The sequence below is a fragment of the Microtus oregoni genome, unplaced genomic scaffold (genome assembly GCF_018167655.1).
Source record: "Microtus oregoni isolate MIOR12 unplaced genomic scaffold, Mior012 000025F_ref0000491, whole genome shotgun sequence".
NCBI lineage: Eukaryota > Metazoa > Chordata > Mammalia > Rodentia > Cricetidae > Microtus > Microtus oregoni.
The window spans coordinates 15,316,193-15,334,643 of NW_024543084.1; the positions used below are offsets into that span (position 1 = coordinate 15,316,193).

The following is an 18,451-nucleotide window of genomic DNA, read 5'->3' on the forward strand; positions in this document are numbered from 1 at the left end:
CTGCTGGGGACTTTCTCAGAGGCCTCCTAAAAACAACACAGGGGAAGAGATTGTTGATTCCCAGATGAGGGTCAGGTGAGGAGGCCAGTAGTGTCCAACAGAGGCCCCGAAGGGCTCATCACAAACTGTGAGAGTTTCCTTGAAGTTTTTTGCTTTATCTCAAAAATGCCGCAAATGTCACATCTCCAGCCGTCTTCCCACTGGGCTTGTTTTTCACTGGACAAATGCGGGTGAACTGAAGCCTCTAAAGAAGAGCCCATTGCATAGCTCCACCCACACAATGGGTAGCGTCTGACCTCAGAGCTGGTCCCAGGCAGGTCTCTCTGCTAACTGGCTTCCTCAGAAGCCATGGTGAGGTTGTTCCCACTGACAGTCGTTGCCAGTTCCTCATAACAGGGCCATCATCACCCCCGTTTTATGGCATCTTATTGATGATACCAAGTAGAGCCCATCTTGAAACTAATTTGGTTTACAGTCTCTTAATCTTTGCTCAAAACTTTAAAGACATTTTCTTAGCATGTGTTTATTAGTAGTATGTATTCCTGGGTTTTGTGATGTCATTTCATGCACCCATGATGTAGTTCGGGAACGCCGGCATCCCCATCCCTCTCCCTCTCCCCACTTCCACCGGCCCCTCCCGACTACTTCCTATTTGACTTCAGGTCTCTTTTGGACAACTTGATGAGTTTTCCTGGGGTTGCTTATGGGAACACAAGTGTGGGTTTGTTTACATGGACATGGACATTTTACCAATGTCTACACACAGAAGAAAATGGTTCCTTTTCATCCACTGACCATTAACTGTGTATAAGTCCTCACAGAGGAAAGGGGTCCCTTGAGGCCTTCTCCACTCCAGGACAGGATGCTGACAGGCCCAGTCTAGTGCAGATCTGGTGTGTGTGAGTGCAATGGTTGTGTCATGTCTGGAGTCAGCTTCGCGCTTCCTCTTCCCCACTTCCCCTGGCTCTTCTTCTCTCTGATGGTCCCTGAACTTTGGAGGGATCACTCCCATTTTAGAGAGGTAGAAACTGAGGTTCAGAGAGCTAAGTGACCTGCCTTGTGTGACACTGAATGGAACCACTCACTGCCTCTGGACTGGCCTCTGCCTCTTGTTTATTCCTAAGGGCTTCTGTGTGGCTAAGGTACCAGGGACAGGCTCTGTGATGGCACAGAAGGGCTCTAAACCTTGTGCTTGCCTACAGGTGTGCCGCTGGTCAGCATGGCCCCTAGGATCCACGGTTACCTACAGCAGCCCCTGCTGGTGTCCTGTTCTGTGTATAGCACCCTCCCCTTCCGACTGCAGTTGCAGCGGGATGGAGTGAGGCTGGGCGAGGAGCGGCACTTTCAGTGAGTGACTGATGGCCAACAATTGTCCCTGGCTCCGGGGCTCCTGTGCCCTGGACAGATCTCAAAGAGTGGGCAGAGGAGAGACCTGGGCTGAGTTTGATTGTCATCCTGGTCAGCCTTGCTGGGGATGGGGAGAGTGGGTCCTATCCATGAGTGGGCCCAGAAGTTGGGGTCAGGAGTGGAGGGATACCCTTAGACCCTTTCCTTAGGGTGAGAGTCCAGAGTTGAGAGAAGCCAAGGCATGAGTTCAGCTCACACGCCCTGCTGTGGAATTTTCCTAAATCTTACTGCGCCTCAGTGAGGATTTGGGCTTCCCTCTGTGCAAGATTTGGGGGCCTGAACTCACCCCCTCCTAGGCTGGGAGGTCCTGGCTGGGGTCTGAGTGATCACACTGATGCTTTTGCAGGGGATCAGGGAACAGCAGCTGGGAGATCCCGCGGGCATCCAAGGCTGAGGAAGGCACGTACCAGTGCATAGCGGTCAGCAGAGCCGGGACAGGACAAGCCAACGCCCAGATTGTCATCACAGGTCTACCCTTTTTCTGTGTATTCACCGTGCTCCTTCCCTTCCGCTGGGGTTTCCTTCCGGTCACCCTCCATCTCTGGGGCAGAGTACTAGCCAGCTGGCACCTGGGGCCAGTCTCTCTCTCAAAGCATGCCAATCCATGTTATCACCTACCCACTGACCTCACCTGGGCCTTGTAGGGGTCCATTGCCCGGCTTGATGTCAGTCACCTGCCTGGTGTTCTTTCAGGTTGACTGACTTCCTGCCATGATGTCACCACTGAGCTCTAGAACTCTGGGAATGCCATAGACAGTCCCAGAATGGATTGGATTTCCTCGTTAGAGATCCAAATTATCCTCTAGCGAAGAAAGGAAGTGCAATTTAATGGCCCCTGGCAGAAAGATGGGAAAACATAGACCAGGACACTGAAGCCATCTGCAGTCCCCTCAGTCTAGCATTTGATGAGCTCCTCTTTGTGTGTGGCATATGCGTGTGTGCTCAGGGGCACCGTCCCGTGTGCACGTGTGCAGGGGTCAGAGGTCTTCCCTCTGTTGAGCCCTGCCGTCTCTCATGGGACCTAAGAAAGACTGCAAATTTCAGTGAGGCTGGTGGGGTGCAGTGAGCCCCAGGGATCTCCCCGTCTCCACCCCTCGTGCTGGGGTTACAGACGTGTGCTGCTATGCTTGGATTTTAGGGTGATCTAAACCTGGGTCCTAATTTTTGGACAGCAAGCATTTTACCTAGGGAGCCATCTCCCAGCTCCTCCGAGGAACGTCTTCTCAGACATTCTGAGGGGAGTGAGACTATGGGAGATTTTAACAACCTGATTCCGCAACCTGGCAGCGAGTCAGTCTGAGCCCCTGAGGGGAGAGCCAACTTTTTATAAATGACGAGCATGGGAGAGGACGCGTCTGCCATGTACTGATATCTGGCCACACTAACCTTTCTGCCAAGCTACATTAAAATAAGTTATAACCACCTTGACATTTCAATACATATCCCTAAAAGCATGGCCTCACCCTGCTAAACTGAGTTCACCTGGCCAAAGACGGATATAATGGAAGCTGAGGTAGGAGGGTACATGTTTCAGCTCTGGAGTTCCAGATCCATCAGCGCCACAGAGGAAGACATAGTCTCAGAACACACACACACATACACACACACACACAATGTATGAATATTTCGATATTGCTTAATTTTATCTGTAGTTCAGTTTCCTTGTTTGTCCCCAAATGTCACTTCTAAGCATTTTAAATAACATTGTATCCTTTTTCTTTTATAATTGAGACAGAGTCTCACTAGGCAGCCCTGGTTATGGTGGAACTGGCTGTGTAAAACAGATTGGTCTTAAATTCACAGCAATCCTGCCCCTGCTTCCCAAGCGTGGGGGTCACAAGCCCCCATGTTCACACTGGGACACTTTCGTCTCTTGTAGGTTCATGTGGCCTGTTGGTCCTGCTCTTCTAGTGGGTGGTCTCTGATCTTATCACTTTGGTAGTTTGTGTTCCCGAGAACAGATTTAGCGGCATTTCTTTTTGGCCTTGTCTGTCTTGGGCTGCTTGTAGGCCACGCTGCTGAAGGACAGAGATGTTCCCACAGTTTCCTCGTCTCCTGGCCGGTTTCTTCCTGGCGGAGATGTTTGGCTGGGAGGGTGTGAAGATCTGAGAAGGGCTGTTGGATGCACATTGGCTGTGGCTTGTGAGCACGTCCATGCTGTGGAGAGCTCCAGGGTTTGATAGCACCCTAGGGAGAGTGTGATGAGGGACACGCAATCTCCCCGGGGGCCAGAATCCCCGAATGGAGAGCAGATGCAGGCTGCTCTGCTGGCTGACGTGTCTTGAATCACAGGGGACGGCTGTTCCCTACCCCAGTCCTTCAATCCCTCCTATCCTTCTGCCCTTGCAGACCCTCCACCACAGCTGGTCCCTGGACCTAATGTGACTGTGTCCCCAGGGGTGACCGCCATCCTGTCCTGCCAAGTCCTAGGTGATGTTCCTTACAACCTGACATGGGTCCGGGACTGGCGAGCCTTGCCAGTCACAGCAGGCCGAGTCACACAGCTGCATGACCTGTCTCTGGAAGTCAGCAATGTCATCCCCAGCGATGGTGGGCAGTACCAGTGTGTGGCCAGCAATGCCAATGGGGTCACAAAGGCATCCACCTGGCTCCTGGTGCGAGGTGAGACTCCTCCCACTCTTGCTGGTCCCCTAGCACAGCATTCTACCTCATGTTCACTGGGGACACCATAAGCCCCTCCCTCTGCTTAGCCTCGGAACTTTGGAGACTCTGTCTCCATCTAGCTAAGTTATGTTCACTATTGGAGGTTAATCATACTAGGGCTGGGGCAGGGTGAGGGCTCAGAGGTCAGATGTGCCTGGGCATAACTGGGGGATACTGCTTGGATGATGGTAGAGCAGGCAGAGGAAAGGGCATCTGTATAGGAGTTTCAGGATGGGGTGTGGTTTCAATCTCCTTAAGTCCTCCTCGATGGCGTGCCAGTTCACCAAAGGTAAAAACCCAGCAACTCCTATTGGTACTGGGAATGTGTTAAGAGGACCTGTCTGGGCTCTACAAGACAGAGATTGATTAGTTATGTCTTCCTTGGCACGGAAGTGGATGCATTTGCCCTTTTAGAGGATTTGCTTTGAGCCTCACTGGGTCTGTGGACCAAGAGTGCCCAATTAAAGAAACCTAATTTTAGGGCAGGCCATGGGGTTCACCTCATAATCATAGAGATATACTGTCCCCAGCTCTGGCACCTGCTGGATGCCCAAGAATTCCAGGGGTGCTGGCTCAAAGCAACTATTCAGGGCAAGAGTTTCCGACTGGGAGGCCCTAGCGGGTACCGGGTTAGTGCCGAGCCTCCCCAGCTCCTGGGATGCCACCTGGGAACTCTGACTCTGGAACCTGTGCTTCCTTCTCCACTGCCACCCCTACTGTGGCTGAGGGTCAGTCAGAGCCGACCTGGGGAGCCCAGGCTGGTCAGAGGACTCTTCTCATCTACAGAGGCCCCTCAAGTCAGCATCAATGCCAGGTCCCAGCATGTCTCCCAGGGTGTGGAGATGAGGGTCAGCTGCTCGGCATCAGGGTATCCCACACCCCATATCTCCTGGAGCCGTGAGGGCCTCGCCCTGCCAGAGGACAGCAGGTGAGTGGGTGGGAGGAGAACTCAGAGCCTGGCAATAGCTGGACAGGGTGCCGGGAGGGAATCTCAGCCTGGGTCTTCTCAAAAAGGGGTGTAGCATCTGCCTGACATCTTTCAAGGGCCTATTGAGTGCAGTGTGGCCTGGGTAGGCAGGTGTTCAGACCTTGAGGAAGAGCCCTGTGGGCTAACAATGACTGACTCAGAGAAACCTGGCACGGTCTGAGTGCCATTGACTAATAACATTAGTTTGATATTAATGATGGCTATGGAGCCACCATATGTCATATGTTTTTCTGGCACAACTCCAGAATCCACGTGGATGCCCAAGGAACGCTCATCATTCAGGGAGTAGCCCCAGAGGATGCTGGGAACTACAGCTGCCAGGCTGCCAACGAAGTCGGCACAGATGAGGAAACAATCACCCTCTACTACACAGGTACTTACTTGGGCCGTCCTATCGCAGGACACACTGCTTTCTCCCTGCTCAAGGACCCCCAGTGTCTGTGATACGCCAGGCTCCATGGGTGTAGTTGTGAGTCCATGGCTCCTTACATGGGACTTAAAGTCTGGTGGGGAGACACAAAACATCCATGTAAGAAATTGGTAGTCCAGGTAGTTGGGCCAGGGAAACAAACATGGGTGCCGGGAATGTGGGGGGCAGGTGGAGGGGGAAGCTAGGGAAGGTCTGGCCTCAGAGCAGCCAGCCCCATATTTCCTCCTCTGGCCCACACAGACCCACCCTCTGTTTCTGCGGTCAACGCCGTGGTTCTCACAGCCGTCGGGGAAGAGGCTGTGCTACAGTGCGTGGCGTCTGGGGTCCCCCCACCCCGAATCATCTGGTATCGAGGTATGTTTGATGGGGAGAAGCCCAGGAAATGTCTACCAGAGTCCCAGACTTACAGTTTCCAGAAAGGTCACCGGTAGGCAGGGACTTCAAATGAAGAAGTTGTGGTGGTGACTGAGGGGAAGGTTTGTTTCAGGAGAGCTAGCTGGTTCCAGCACTTCCTACCCTGTACACATCACAGCCCAACAGTACCCAGTCACACTGAGTTGTCAAATGTCTTTCCTCCACAGGACCCTAAGCCTCAGTCTCTTTATCTGGATACCGATTGTGTGAGGATTGAGCATATGCACACGGGTGTGCATGTGTGTTTAGAGCAAGCCTGGGTTAATACCTAGCTGAGCTTGATTAATGGATGGGGCTTCCCACGCCTGGCAGGGTAGTGCTGTGAGGTGTACTTTTAATTTAACCGAAGAAGAGTGTCAAGATGTGGGGACAGGAGAGACGTGGGCCATAGACACCCAGTAGAAATGCCAGGAAGGCAGGCATGAGAGAGGTGTCTTCTCGCGGGCACCTCCCACATTTTCCTGTGCCCTAAAAGGAGATCCCAGCCTCAGTGGGACCTGGATTGAGAAGTGTGAGGCCTTAAGGAGGTCTGGATGTGGAGACGTTGCGGGAAGAGCTTGCCATGTCAGAGTCTGCACGAATCCCAGCCCTGCCCAACAAGGGAGTTTAAGAAAGACTCAGCCCTAGTCCACCTTAGGACCAGCCCAGGAGCTATAACTCTGGGGAAAGCCACCTCCAAGCACCCAATCATGGCCTGTGCTGACATAGGAGCCTTGGGTCAGGAAACCTGAGACCCAGCAACCCAGGCCCCTAACCAATGTCTTCCCATCTTTGGTTTAGGGGGTCTGGAAGTGATTTTGGCTCCTGAAGGCTCCAAGTCCGGGACACTGCGGATCCCTGCAGCTCAGGAGAGAGATGCTGGCCTCTACACCTGCAGAGCTGTTAATGAGCTGGGTGATGCCTCTGCTGAAATACAGCTGGTGGTTGGACGTGAGTGTGCACTTGGCCCTATCCACCCCTAACTCCCCCTCCCTCGCCTGCCTCTAGCCAGGAAGCTGATATCTATAGCCCAGACTGCCACTTTGGAGAGCCAGAGGGAGCTGGGGCAGGTGTGAGTTCTTGCTGGGTCACAAAGCTTTATGACTATGGCTAAATAGTGAGTTTTACTTTTAGAAAAGGTCTCTGAAAGCTGAGCGGTGGTGGCGCACGCCTTTAATCCCAGCACTCGGGAGGCAGAGGCAGGCGGATCTCTGTGAGTTCGAGGCCAGCCTGGTCTACAAGAGCTAGTTCCAGGACAGGAACCAAAAAGCTACGGAGAAACCCTGTCTCAAAAAATAAAAAATAAAAAAAAGGAAAGAAAGAAAGAAAAGGTCTCTCATACCCCAGGCTGGTGCGGAACTCCTCAAGGCAAACCAACTGAAGGTTGTAAGTAGGAGTAGGAGACCATGACAGCTACTACCTCTTATGGGTCACCCCAGCCTGGGGAACTCCCTGGCTGTGTTCTGGGGGCTTAGTGAGAGGTTGTAGAAAGAACCTTCATACTTAGGCTGTCACCACCGTGGCTGGCCTTCAGCAGCATGAGATAGACAAAGAGCCTTCTTAGTCCAATAATAACAACAAGAGCTGTCCCGCCTGTGGTATTTGGCCGTCCGAGCATGCTCCAAGTTCATACTCATATAACCTTCGCAACCCTTGGAGGTGTGAGGTCATCAATGTCTCCTTTATATCTGGGGAAATGAGACACAATGAGGACACATTGCTTGCCCAAGGCCTTACAGTCAGCCACGACAGAGTTGTGCATTGAACGTGGTTCTGAGCACTTGACCCTAGTACACTCAGGGTCAGTATTGGTCAGTGACCAGCAGGGTGAGTGTGAGCATCCTTCCTCTTTATGAGCTCCAAGCTCCTCCTTGGCGAAACACTTCTGAGATATGCATGCATGAAAGGAGGGAGGTTCACAACATGAAACGTTGTCATTGTCTTGGCTGGAAGGTTCTAGAAGAATACCTGTGGCACTGCCGTGGGCATTAGCCTTGGCTCCATATCTGATTGCTTTCAGCAGACCCTATACTTTGGGGTCTAGGCTGAGGTCCTCTGTTCCTTTGACAATATGCTGTGAACCTTGGAACCATCTCCTCAGTTCTGAGGGAGGAGGCAATGTGGACATGGGCCGGGGTCGGGGCAGGGTAGAGGTGAATATCAGGCAGCTCTGGGTCTTGGGAAAGCCAGCCTGGCAGTGAGAGTGGGAAACCATATTTCCTGCCCATCCGGGCAGCAGCTGTGGTGCAGTGGCCCTGGCCAAGCTGGCGGACTCTGGGAGCAGGTGGGCGCTATGCCTGCTTCCTACTATGACTCAGGGAATGGAGCATGTAGGACATGGGAAGGAAGGCGGTCTGCCTGTTTTTCCAGCCAGAAACTGCAGTGGTACAGTAAACTGTAGCCCCCCCAACACTTTCTTACTAGAGGAATCTGGGTGCTAGGCCAGTGCTCTGCCACTGAGTCACCCCCCTGGAAGGCAAGGCGCTTGTCAGTTAAGAGTCCTGGACCCCTGTTTGGCTAAGTGGCTTGCCCCTGAGAGTCCCACTTTGGCTTCTCTATGTCAGGATGATTGTAATAGGGTCTTGCTATGGGGTGCCGTGTCAGACTAGAGATTACACCCTTGCCTCATGCTCCCGCGGCCAGCCAAATCAACGCTCTTGTGTGGCTATCGCCTATGCCCAGACCTGGCAGGCTGATGTGGGCTCTAGAAGGCGGATGGCTCCCCAGAGGGCTAGTGTGTCCCTTTGTGCCAGAGTCCCATTCCCAAGTTTTGTGTCCTGAACGGGGCTGTTCACAGCACTTGCTGTTCGTTGTTTGAGACTGGATCTCATGTGGTCCAGGCTGACCTTAAACTCACAATGTAGCTGAGGATGACCTTGAGTTTCTCTTATCAGCTGGCCAGGGTCAGGGTGGGGTATCTTCAGGGAATCAAAATAAAAGCTCACACAGATTTGCAGAAATATCACAGAAACTACACTAATGGCAAAGCAATAGAAGTAACCAGAAAATCCCACAAGAGAGTTAGAGGGGTGTTCAGGGGGCCCCCATGAATGTTTGAGGCTTCCTTTCATGGGGTTCAAGAGAAGGAGCTTGGCTACTAAGCGGGAGGGTGTAGTTCTGCTTTGATTGACAGATTAGGTCATATAATTATTTTTCTACTGTATGTGTCCCTTCCCATAATGCATCTGATTTTAATCATATGCATGTCCAGTTATACACAGGAAGGCCTGGGGTGAGCTAGGAATAGTACAGAGGAATCAAAGAGCTGAGGAGGGAGTGGTGGACAGTGGCTCTGGACCTGAGGCCTGAGGCCTGCTTGGGGGCGGTTGAGATTGGTCCCCACAATGGTCAGCGCTGCAGAGCATGTTTCAGGGGACCCAGACCAGGGGCTGCACAAGGGAGCAGGGAGCTCCATCTCTGGGAACCAGGGCTCTCAGCTAGGTTCTGCACTTGGGTGGCCACAAAGCCAGTGAGGAAGGACCCTGTCTGAAACTGGCTCACAGTCTCGAGTCTTGTGGTAATCTTCCAAGTTATGAAAGTGTTTCCCTTTAATGTCCCTAATCCCAAAGCATGGAAGGAAATTTAATGTTTTCTGAACTGGCAGTTGTCTGGAGAGACGGGAGAAGAAAGAGGAAGCCGCTTTCCCCCGACTCTAGATTCACTCCATTATTGGAAACCCAGACCTCCCTGGCAGGTGGCTTTGGGATATGGGAGAGCACCAGGGATGCTGAGCTGTCTGGGTGGGGCTGATCTGGGTCCTCCTGGAGGACAGGAGGTGGAGTTCCCATTGAGTGGAAGGGGGGTAGCTCGATTCTTCCTCCCCTCCCGGGGAAGGCAGCAATGTACTTACAGAAAAAGCCTTCTCCCTTGGCTTCCTGGAGAATTGAGTCTGGGGTGCCTGGAGTGAGGATTAGGGAGCTCCCCACCCTTTGTGCTCTGTTCAGGTTTCTGTGGCTTGTATGATGGGCAATCCTTGCATGGGCCTGTGGGCCTGTAGACCTGTGGGCCTTATTAACACACGTTCGCCAGCCAGTGTCCTACTATGGGCCATCAAATACAAGGTCATATGTAACAGCAATGTTTGGATTTGTGATGTTCCACACACTCATTCTCAACAGCTCCTGGTGCAGGGCAATGTGGAGATTAAGGGAGACCTGAGGGTGAGCTTTGGGGTGGCTTGAAACAGGCAGGGCCATGGACATGATGGGTTTGGACTTCGGGTTCAGCATGTCACAGGCAAACACAGGCCTGTTCTACCCACCGAGGGTTCAGGAGGAGGTGAGGCAGATAGGGAAGTCTGGGAGGAAGTGGGACTCATGTCCCCAGCCCCTCTTTGAACCTGGCCACATTGCTGTCATCTTCAGGATCCTGTGGCCATAAAGCTCTTTGCAGATGGCAGGTTCCTTAGAAAGAACTGCAGCTGGGAATGCAATGTTTTCGCTGCATGGCTGTCATAGAGCAGTCCCCCCCCCCCACCCACCCAAGGCTCCCATGGAGAGTAAGCACGAGATGCAGCGAGGGCCACCACCTTTCCATAACTGTCTCTCTAGAGGTGGGCCGGGCTAACCTCAGGAGCTGTGCACAGGAGGGCCCTTAAGTTTGTGGGGTGAGCCTAGAAGGTGTTCCTAGAGATGAAACAGTAATGGACAATTACCTGGGTCCCAGTTCACCGGGGCTCCTCACAGACTAAACTTTTCCTATAGATGCACCCAGGCTGACGGATCCTCCCCAGGATGTCACTGTGGAGCTGGGCAAGAGTGTCTTCCTCACCTGCCGGGCCACAGGCCGTCCACCCCCCATTGTCACATGGCGGCGTGGAGATGGCCAGGCCCTGGAGCCTGGGAGGGGCAGCAGAACTGGGCAACGGGATTCAGGAGTCTTGGTTTTTCAAAGTAAGAGAAGGGTGCTGGGGGGGGGCTGGGCTGAGTGGCAGGGGTGAGGAGGGCTGGGCTGGGCTGGGTGGCAGGGGTGAGGAGGACTGGGCTGGGCTGGACTGAGTGGCAGGGGTAAGGAGGGCTGAGGTGGGCTGGGCTGGGTGGCAGGGGTGAGGAGGGCTGGGTTGGTTGGACTGGGTGGCAGAGGTGAAGAGGGCTGGGGTGGGTTGGACTGGGTGGCAGAGGTGAAGAGGGCTGGGGTGGGTTGGACTGGGTGGCAGGGGTGAGGAGGGATGGGCTGGGTGGCAGAGATAAGGAAGGTTGGGGTGGGCTGGGCAGCAGGGGTGAGGAGGGCTGAGTGGGCTGAGCTGGGCGGCAGGGGTAAAGAGGGCTGGTTTGACCTGGGTGGCAGGAGTGAGGAGGGCTGGCCTGGGCTGGGTGGCAGGGATAAGGAGGGTTGGGGTGGGCTGGGCAGCAGGGGTGAGGAGGGCTGAGTGAGCTGGGCGGCAGGGGTGAGGAGTGCTGGGCTGGGCGGCAGGGGTGAGGAGTGCTGGGCTGGGCTGGGTGGCAGGGGTTAGGAGGCCTGGGATGGGCTGGGCGGCAGGGGTTAGGAGGCCTGGGATGGGCTGGGCGGCAGGGGTGAGGAGGGCTGGACCCTGATCCCAGCACAGCTGTATTGTTCTCTTCTATGGCTGTGATATAACATCACCATCAAGGTAAGTTACAGAAGAAAGGGTTTCTCTTGGGACTTGCAGTTCCAGAGGGTTAAGAGTCTGTCACCATCATGGTGGAGAGCTCGGGAGCAGACAGACAGGCATGGTGCCAGAATAGCAGTTGAGTTCATGTCTTGATCCACAAAGAGGAAATAGAAAGAGGCATACAGGGAATGGTGCAAGTCTTTGGAACCCTCAAAGCCTGTTCCCAGTGACATCCCTCCAACAAGGCCACACCCTCTAGTCCTTCCTAAATAGTTCCTCCAACTGGGGCCCAAGCATTCAAACACACGGGCCTATGAGGGCCATGGGCAGGTTGATGCTGACTCCTATGGGCTGGCGGCTCTGGGTGAGTCATCCCATTGTGAGCTGGGCACCATCCTCAGTAGCGACCAGCTGTCCCTCACTGTCATGTGAGTAGTGCAGTGAGCAGCTAGCTCAGCCACATATCCATCGCTGTCCCTATTTCACAAATGAGTGAGTTGAGGTCTAGCATCCTCCTTCTCTCCGCTGGTGCCCATGCCTTCCTTTGCATGTATTCAGGGCCTGGCTGTGTACCTGCAGTGGTAGTCTGTGGGCTCCCAACGGCTGTCCTCATTCTTCCCCTCAGGAGTAGCCCCCGAAGACCAAGCCTTGTATGTGTGTGAAGCTCGCAATGTGTTTGGAAAGGCCCAGGCTGAGGCCCAGCTGGTGGTCACTGGACATGGTCTGTGGGTGAATCTGGAAGCTGTGGGAAGTGGGAGGCAGGTGCTCTAACCGAGCCCAGAAGGGCTCCTTGTAGCCACCACATTGGACCAATGAATCTCCAGAATTATATCCCTGCTGCTTGGGCGGTCTCCCAGGATACACCTCACCTAACGAACCTCTCTAGTCTGGATGTAGTAGTGGGCTTCGTAGGGAAGAAGCGAGGGGTGTGTCTCTCAGCCTGAGTGACTGACATTCTCCTCGTCTCACAGCCCCCCCACAGATCGCCAGCAGTGCCTCAATCATCCGTGTCCTGGAGGGACAGCCTGTGTCCCTGACTTGTGTCATCCTGGCCGGGAGGCCCCTCCCTGAAAGACGTTGGCTTAAGACTGGCCATCCTGTGAGTGTTGGGCTTCCTTGCGGGCTGTGGGCAGTGGACAGAGAGACGAATGTCACTGCCATACCTCAGCCTTGGCCTCTCAGCTGCCCCATTTTAGAATGTTCCCTTCCTCCTTTCTCTCTGTCCTGTCTCCTTCTAGAATAACCTGTGGCCTGCATGACTGGCAACTGTGGACATCTAATGTCCTGCCATCTGCCTACTTGATGCCCAGTGAGAGGGTCTGAGGAGAGAGGATCTGCTGTTATGTTTCCAGGGAAGAACTGTGCCCTGTGGTCTAGCTCATAGCAGAACATTTATTCAGTTCATGGCACAGGACTGTCTATTCTGTCACCCTGCTCCTTGTGCCTTTGCTCAGCCTTCCCTCTGTTCACTCTCGTAACCCCTGTGCCCTTGAGATGATAAATGATTCTCCTCACTAAGGCACCTTGGGGAGACAGCCAGTGCTGGCTTGTTCTTCTATTCCCCAAGCCTGCTTCTGGACCCAGCCACCAAGCTGCAGGAATAGCTCCAGCGACATTGTGGTTCCTGCCAGGACCACCTGCCATCTGCAGGCTCCAGCATTTCTCTCTCGCCATCCACCCCTCATCTCCCTATCCCATCCTCTCTCGGTCTGTTCCCAGAAGGCTAGACGACCATGTGTCTGTGTGCTCGCCCATGCTGTTCCTGCCAACCAAACGCCTTTCCAGTCACACTTGTTATTCTTCTTTTTCCGTGCTGGGCTAATGGCAGAGCATGTGACACCAAGTCCCTCCTGCCTATGGCTCTCATCTTCTATCCCCATCACACCTTGATGGGGAGAAGCATCTGCCATTTTCCCATTTGCAGATAGGGAACCTGAGGCTTAGAGAAGTTAAGCCACATGCTTAAAATCAAATAGCTAGTAGGTGGCCAAGCTAGGCTTGGACCCTGATGCCCAAACTTAAAAACCTCAGAGGCAGGAGCATATGTGGCCCAAGGTCTGTTTTGTTCTAAATAAAGTTTTATTGAAACACAGCCCCCTCACAATTAGTCTGTTTGCATCAAATTGGGCAGTTGAGTCAGAGGTCAGATAATCTAAAATAGTCTACCTCTGATGCTTGACACAAACTTTGCCAGTCCCATTTCAAGTCCCAGGCAGAGCATCACCCCCTCCCATGCCTTCGCTGCCCAACTTGAGATGGTCTCCCGTGGTGCCCTCTAGTGTGGATGTACTTCAGAGACTCTTCAGGAGTTTGTTGTTTGTCCTGGGCCTCAACTCTACCATGGAGTCACAGCCTCTGAGGACAGCGGTCACGCCACTCTTAGGTCTACTTTAAAATCTCCCTGGGATGCTCAGTGTGCAGCAAGTTTGTGAGCCACGCTAGAGGGACATGGAAGATTTCTTCTGCTAACTTTAACTTGAAACCACAATGTGTAGTACTGGCTTCCTTGTCCTGACGGCCTTGTGCAGAGAACACTGGCATGATCTGCCTGTCCACCTGCCTACATGCCTGCCTTCCTTCCTTCCTTCCTTCCTTCCTTCCTTCCTTCCTCCCTCCCTCTCCCTCCCTCCCTCCCTCCCTCCCTCCCTCCCTCCCTCCCTTCCTTCCCCTGCTGTCTCTGAGCAGGTGCAGCTCTGAGCATCCTAAGGCACATAGAGTGCACCCTAAAGGCACATGGGCTCAACCTAGGCATTCTTTAGCCTCATTACCTGCTCTGCAGACTGTACAGTTAAATATGGTTGTGGAGTTGCAGGGTGGTCTCTGAACACTGAAGTCTCAAGGGCAGACTGCCAGGTGTGTGGGACGAGATGGGCCTCTGTACACTCAGGGCAGGGAGCACTGTGTGAAACCCCTGCTCAATTGCCCTGTGCGAAGAGAGCCCTTTGGGCTCACTCAGTTTGTGATCTAGACGGCCTAGGGGCTCAGTTGGGAGTACGGGGGTATAGAATGTACAGTTGGGATCAGGGATAGTGACTGGGAAAGTTCAAAGGGGTCAAATCTAGAAAAATCTAGAAAGCCCTGGAAAGATCTAGAACTTCTCAGCAGGATTTAGCAACTGGACATCTCCTGCCCCCATCCACTCTGTTGTGGTAGATCTCCTGGGGAAGGCCCCCAAAGCTGTAAAGCTCTCTGCATATCTGCATGGCTGTGTTCTCTGCTTGTGTCTTCTCTCCCTGGGGCCTTGGTGGCATGGGAGGGCTGCCACTGCCCCTCAGCCTAAGATCTCTGCCCCAACTCCACATTCTTCTTACTAACTCTCACGGGACAGCTTTCGTTAGATGGGTAGCCCTGGACCACCTACCTACCTGACCGGCTGGCTGAGGGAGCGGTGGAACCACAGAAGTGGGGTCCCCCTTGCCCTGCTGATCTCAGGAGATGGCGAGTCTCAGAGAAGGGGGGGGCTGGGAAGTCACACTTGACCCCAGCTGGCTCTTCTACCAGTCCCTGGTCTCTTGGTCCAGTGTACCCCACAGGCCTGGGTGGCAGAGATGCTCCTGGGGGTGGCTGCTACCCACTTGAGTGCCAATCTCTCTTTCTAAACTCCTGTCTCCCTGTCCTCACCAGCTCCCTCCAGGAAGCCGCCATGCTATCCGTGCTGATGGCAGCCTCCACCTTGACCGGGCCCTGCAAGAGGATGCTGGGAAATACAGCTGTGTGGCCACCAATGTGGCAGGTTCTCAGCACCGAGACGTGGAGCTGGTGGTCCAGGGTGAGTCCTGGACCCCAAGATGGTGGCAATGGGCTGAGGGGAGGCACTTGAGGCAACTTGAACACTTTTGTTCGGAAAATTTGTGAAAATACCATGTCTTCACTGAAGGGAGATTAGGGTTGACATATTCCTGTGCCGTCGATAGGTAAAACACCATATACTTTTTATACTGCGTATGTGTTCCCTGTCCGCAGCTATCCCTCAGTATCCATAGTGAAATGGTTTCAAAATGCCCTGTGCTAATAATTATAAATCTGGCCATGGTCAAGTCCTGCCCTAGAATGAACGGTATCTGAGTCAGGCATGTGGCTCAGGTGGCAGAGAGCTCATCTGGCATGCCCAAGGCCCTGGGTTCCATCCCCAGCACCACAGAAAGATGGTGTGGTGGCCCACACCTGTAATCCTAGCTCCTGGAAGATGGAGGCAGAAGGGTTGGGGCCCAAAGTCACACTCAGCTACATAGTAAGTTAGAGGTTGGCCTGGGCTACATGAAACCCTGGTTAGGATTTGCGTAGGAACCGCACACATTCTTGATAGACTCTAGATGCCTACAGACTTCTTTTTTTAATGTTTTAAATTGTTTTTATTGAACTATATATTTTTCTCCACTACCTTCCTCTCCTCTCCTCCCCTCCCCTCCCCTCCTCTCCTTTCCCCTCCCCTCCTCTCCTCTCCTCTCCCCTTCTACACTCTCCCATGGTCCCCACTCTCCCTATTTACTCAGGAGATCTTGTCTTTTTCTACTTCCCTTGTAGATTAGATCCATGTATGTCTCTCTTAGTGTCCGCATTATTGTCTGAGTTCTCTGGGATTATGGTTTGTAGGCTGGCTTTCTTTGCTTTATGTTTAAAAACCACCTATAAGTGAGTACATATGATATTTGTCTTTCTGGGTCTGGGATACCTCACTCAATATGATGTTTTCTAGATCCATCCATTTTCCCACAAACTTCAAGATGTCGTTTTTTTTTCTGCTGTGTAGTACTCCATTGTGTAAATGTACCACATCTCCCTTATCCATTCTTTGGTTGAGGGGTATTTAGGTTGTTCCCAGGTTCTGGCTATGACAAACAATGCTGCTATGAGCATAGTTGAGTACATGTGGTATTGCTAGATTTTGAGGTAGGTTGTTTCCTAATTTTTTTGAGAAATCGCCATATCAATACCTAAAGTGACTGTACCAGTTTGCATTCCCACCAGCAATGCAGAAATGTTCCCTTTACCCCACAACCTCTCCAGCATAAGCTGTCTTCAGTGTTTTTGAGCTTGGTCATTCTTACAGGTGTAAGATGGAATCTCAGAGTTGTTTTGATTTGCATTTCTCTGAAGGCTAAGAATGTTGAACATTTTCTTAAGTGTCTTTCAGCCATTTTAGATTCCTTTGTTGAGAGTTACTATTTAGGTCTGTATCTCATTTTTTTAGTGGATTATTTGTTATTTTGATGACCAATTTCTTGAGTTTTTTATACATTTTGAAGATCAGATCTCTGTCTGATGTGGGGCTGGTGAAGATCTTTTCCCATTCTGTAGGCTGTCATTTTGTCTTGCTGACCGTGTCCTTTGCTTTACAGAAGCTTCTCAGTTTCAGGACTTCCCATTTATTATTTTTTTCTCTCAGTTTCTGTGCTACTGAGATTACATTTAGGAAGTGGTCTCCTATGCCCATGATGCCTATAGACTTATAGTGCCTAGCAGAATGGAGATATTGCAAATGACCAATATACTTTATTTAAAAAGGGAAAATATGCTTTTCACTGGAAGCTGGTGGTCCACGCCTTTAATCCCACTAGTTGGAAGGCAGAAGCAGGCAGATCTCTGTGAGTTCGAGGCCAGCCTGGTCTACAAAGCAAGCACCAGGTCAGGCTCCAAAGTTCCAGAGAAATCCTGTCTCGAAAAAAATAAAAATAAAAACAGAAAAAAAAATGCTCTTCAGTTGAAGTAGTTTTCTAAATATTTTCCCTTTGAGGTTGATTGAACCTGTATAGGAGTAGGGAACTGACTGCATATAGTTAATGTATGTTTAGAACAGTCATTTTTATGCGTCACACCTAAACATTCTTCATATGGTTTATCATTGTTACTTTTATTTGCTTGAGACTGGGCCTCTGTATGTAACTCTGGCTAGCCTGGAACTTGCTGTATAGACCAGGCTAGCTTCAAATTCAAAGATTTCCACCTGTCCCTGCCTCCTGCATGCAGGGATTAAAGGTGTACCAACCACTCCTATCTCCTCATATGCTCTTTATATGCTTTGTGTATGAACTCTCTTTGTATCTATCTCCTTGTAAATCCATGTATTGATTTTGTGTGTAGAGTGTATGTGTGTGCACCTGTGCGCTCATGTATATGACGGTCAGAGCTGACATCAGGTGTCTTCTACTATGACTTTCCCCCTTTTCATGTCACTATCATATTTGTTTATTTAATCGTGTGTGTGTGTGTGTGTGTGTGTGTGTGTGTGTGTGTGTGTGTGTGCGTGCCACAGCATGCATGAGGGGATCAGAGGACAGCTTGAGAGAACAGGTTCCTTCGTTCTCCCATGTGGCTGCCAGGGACAATTCAGGCTGTCAGGCCTGGCAGCAACTTTATGCACTGAGCCGTCTCACAGTTCATTCATCACTTGGTTTCTGGGATAGTGCCTCTAGCTGATCCCAGAGCTCACTGATTGCCTAGAGTAGCCTGTTACCTCTAGGGTCTATCTCCTCCACCACCACCCCCTCCACAACATTCCTGTCCCCCACCCCCTCTTCCACCACCCCCTCCAACACCATCCCTTCCACCACCATCCCCTCTACCACCTTCCCCCCTCCACCACCATCCCCTCCACCACCCCCTCCACCGCCATCCCCCTCCACCACTATCCCCCTCCACCACCATCCCCCTCCACTCCCATCCTCCTCCACCATCTCTTTCCCCCCACTGAATTATAGATGTGCTTAGCTATGCCCAGGTTTTATGTGGGGGCTGAGGTCCTACTTCAGAAGGCCTTTAACGACCAAACCATCTCCCCAGCTCCACATCCATTAGAATAAACAAACCTGTGGTCATGTCTACTGTTGTCTCGTGTTCCTGTGACAGTATGTCATGGCTGTGCCCCTGTCACTCATGGCTTCGGGGGAATCAGTGTAGAATCTGCGGATCCCCTGTTGGGTGCGCTGTGATGGCCCTGCCCATGTCCTCATCTCCCCCGTGGACTTACGTCCCTTACGACATGGACATGATCAATCAA

At 52.2% G+C, this 18,451-nt stretch overlaps 1 protein-coding gene across 1 annotated transcript in view; it reads left to right on the plus strand.

The window, feature by feature from the left end:
* The window catches only part of Hmcn2 (hemicentin 2), a 154,078-nt gene that overhangs the window by 35,202 nt on the left and 100,425 nt on the right, over positions 1 to 18,451 (plus strand). Inside the window, 11 exon segments of the mRNA XM_041674639.1 lie at positions 1,203 to 1,347; positions 1,754 to 1,875; positions 3,757 to 4,029; positions 4,858 to 4,999; positions 5,305 to 5,432; positions 5,730 to 5,843; positions 6,684 to 6,833; positions 10,586 to 10,774; positions 12,080 to 12,175; positions 12,426 to 12,553; positions 15,079 to 15,223. Of these exon segments, the coding sequence (XP_041530573.1) occupies positions 1,203 to 1,347; positions 1,754 to 1,875; positions 3,757 to 4,029; positions 4,858 to 4,999; positions 5,305 to 5,432; positions 5,730 to 5,843; positions 6,684 to 6,833; positions 10,586 to 10,774; positions 12,080 to 12,175; positions 12,426 to 12,553; positions 15,079 to 15,223 (1,632 nt within the window).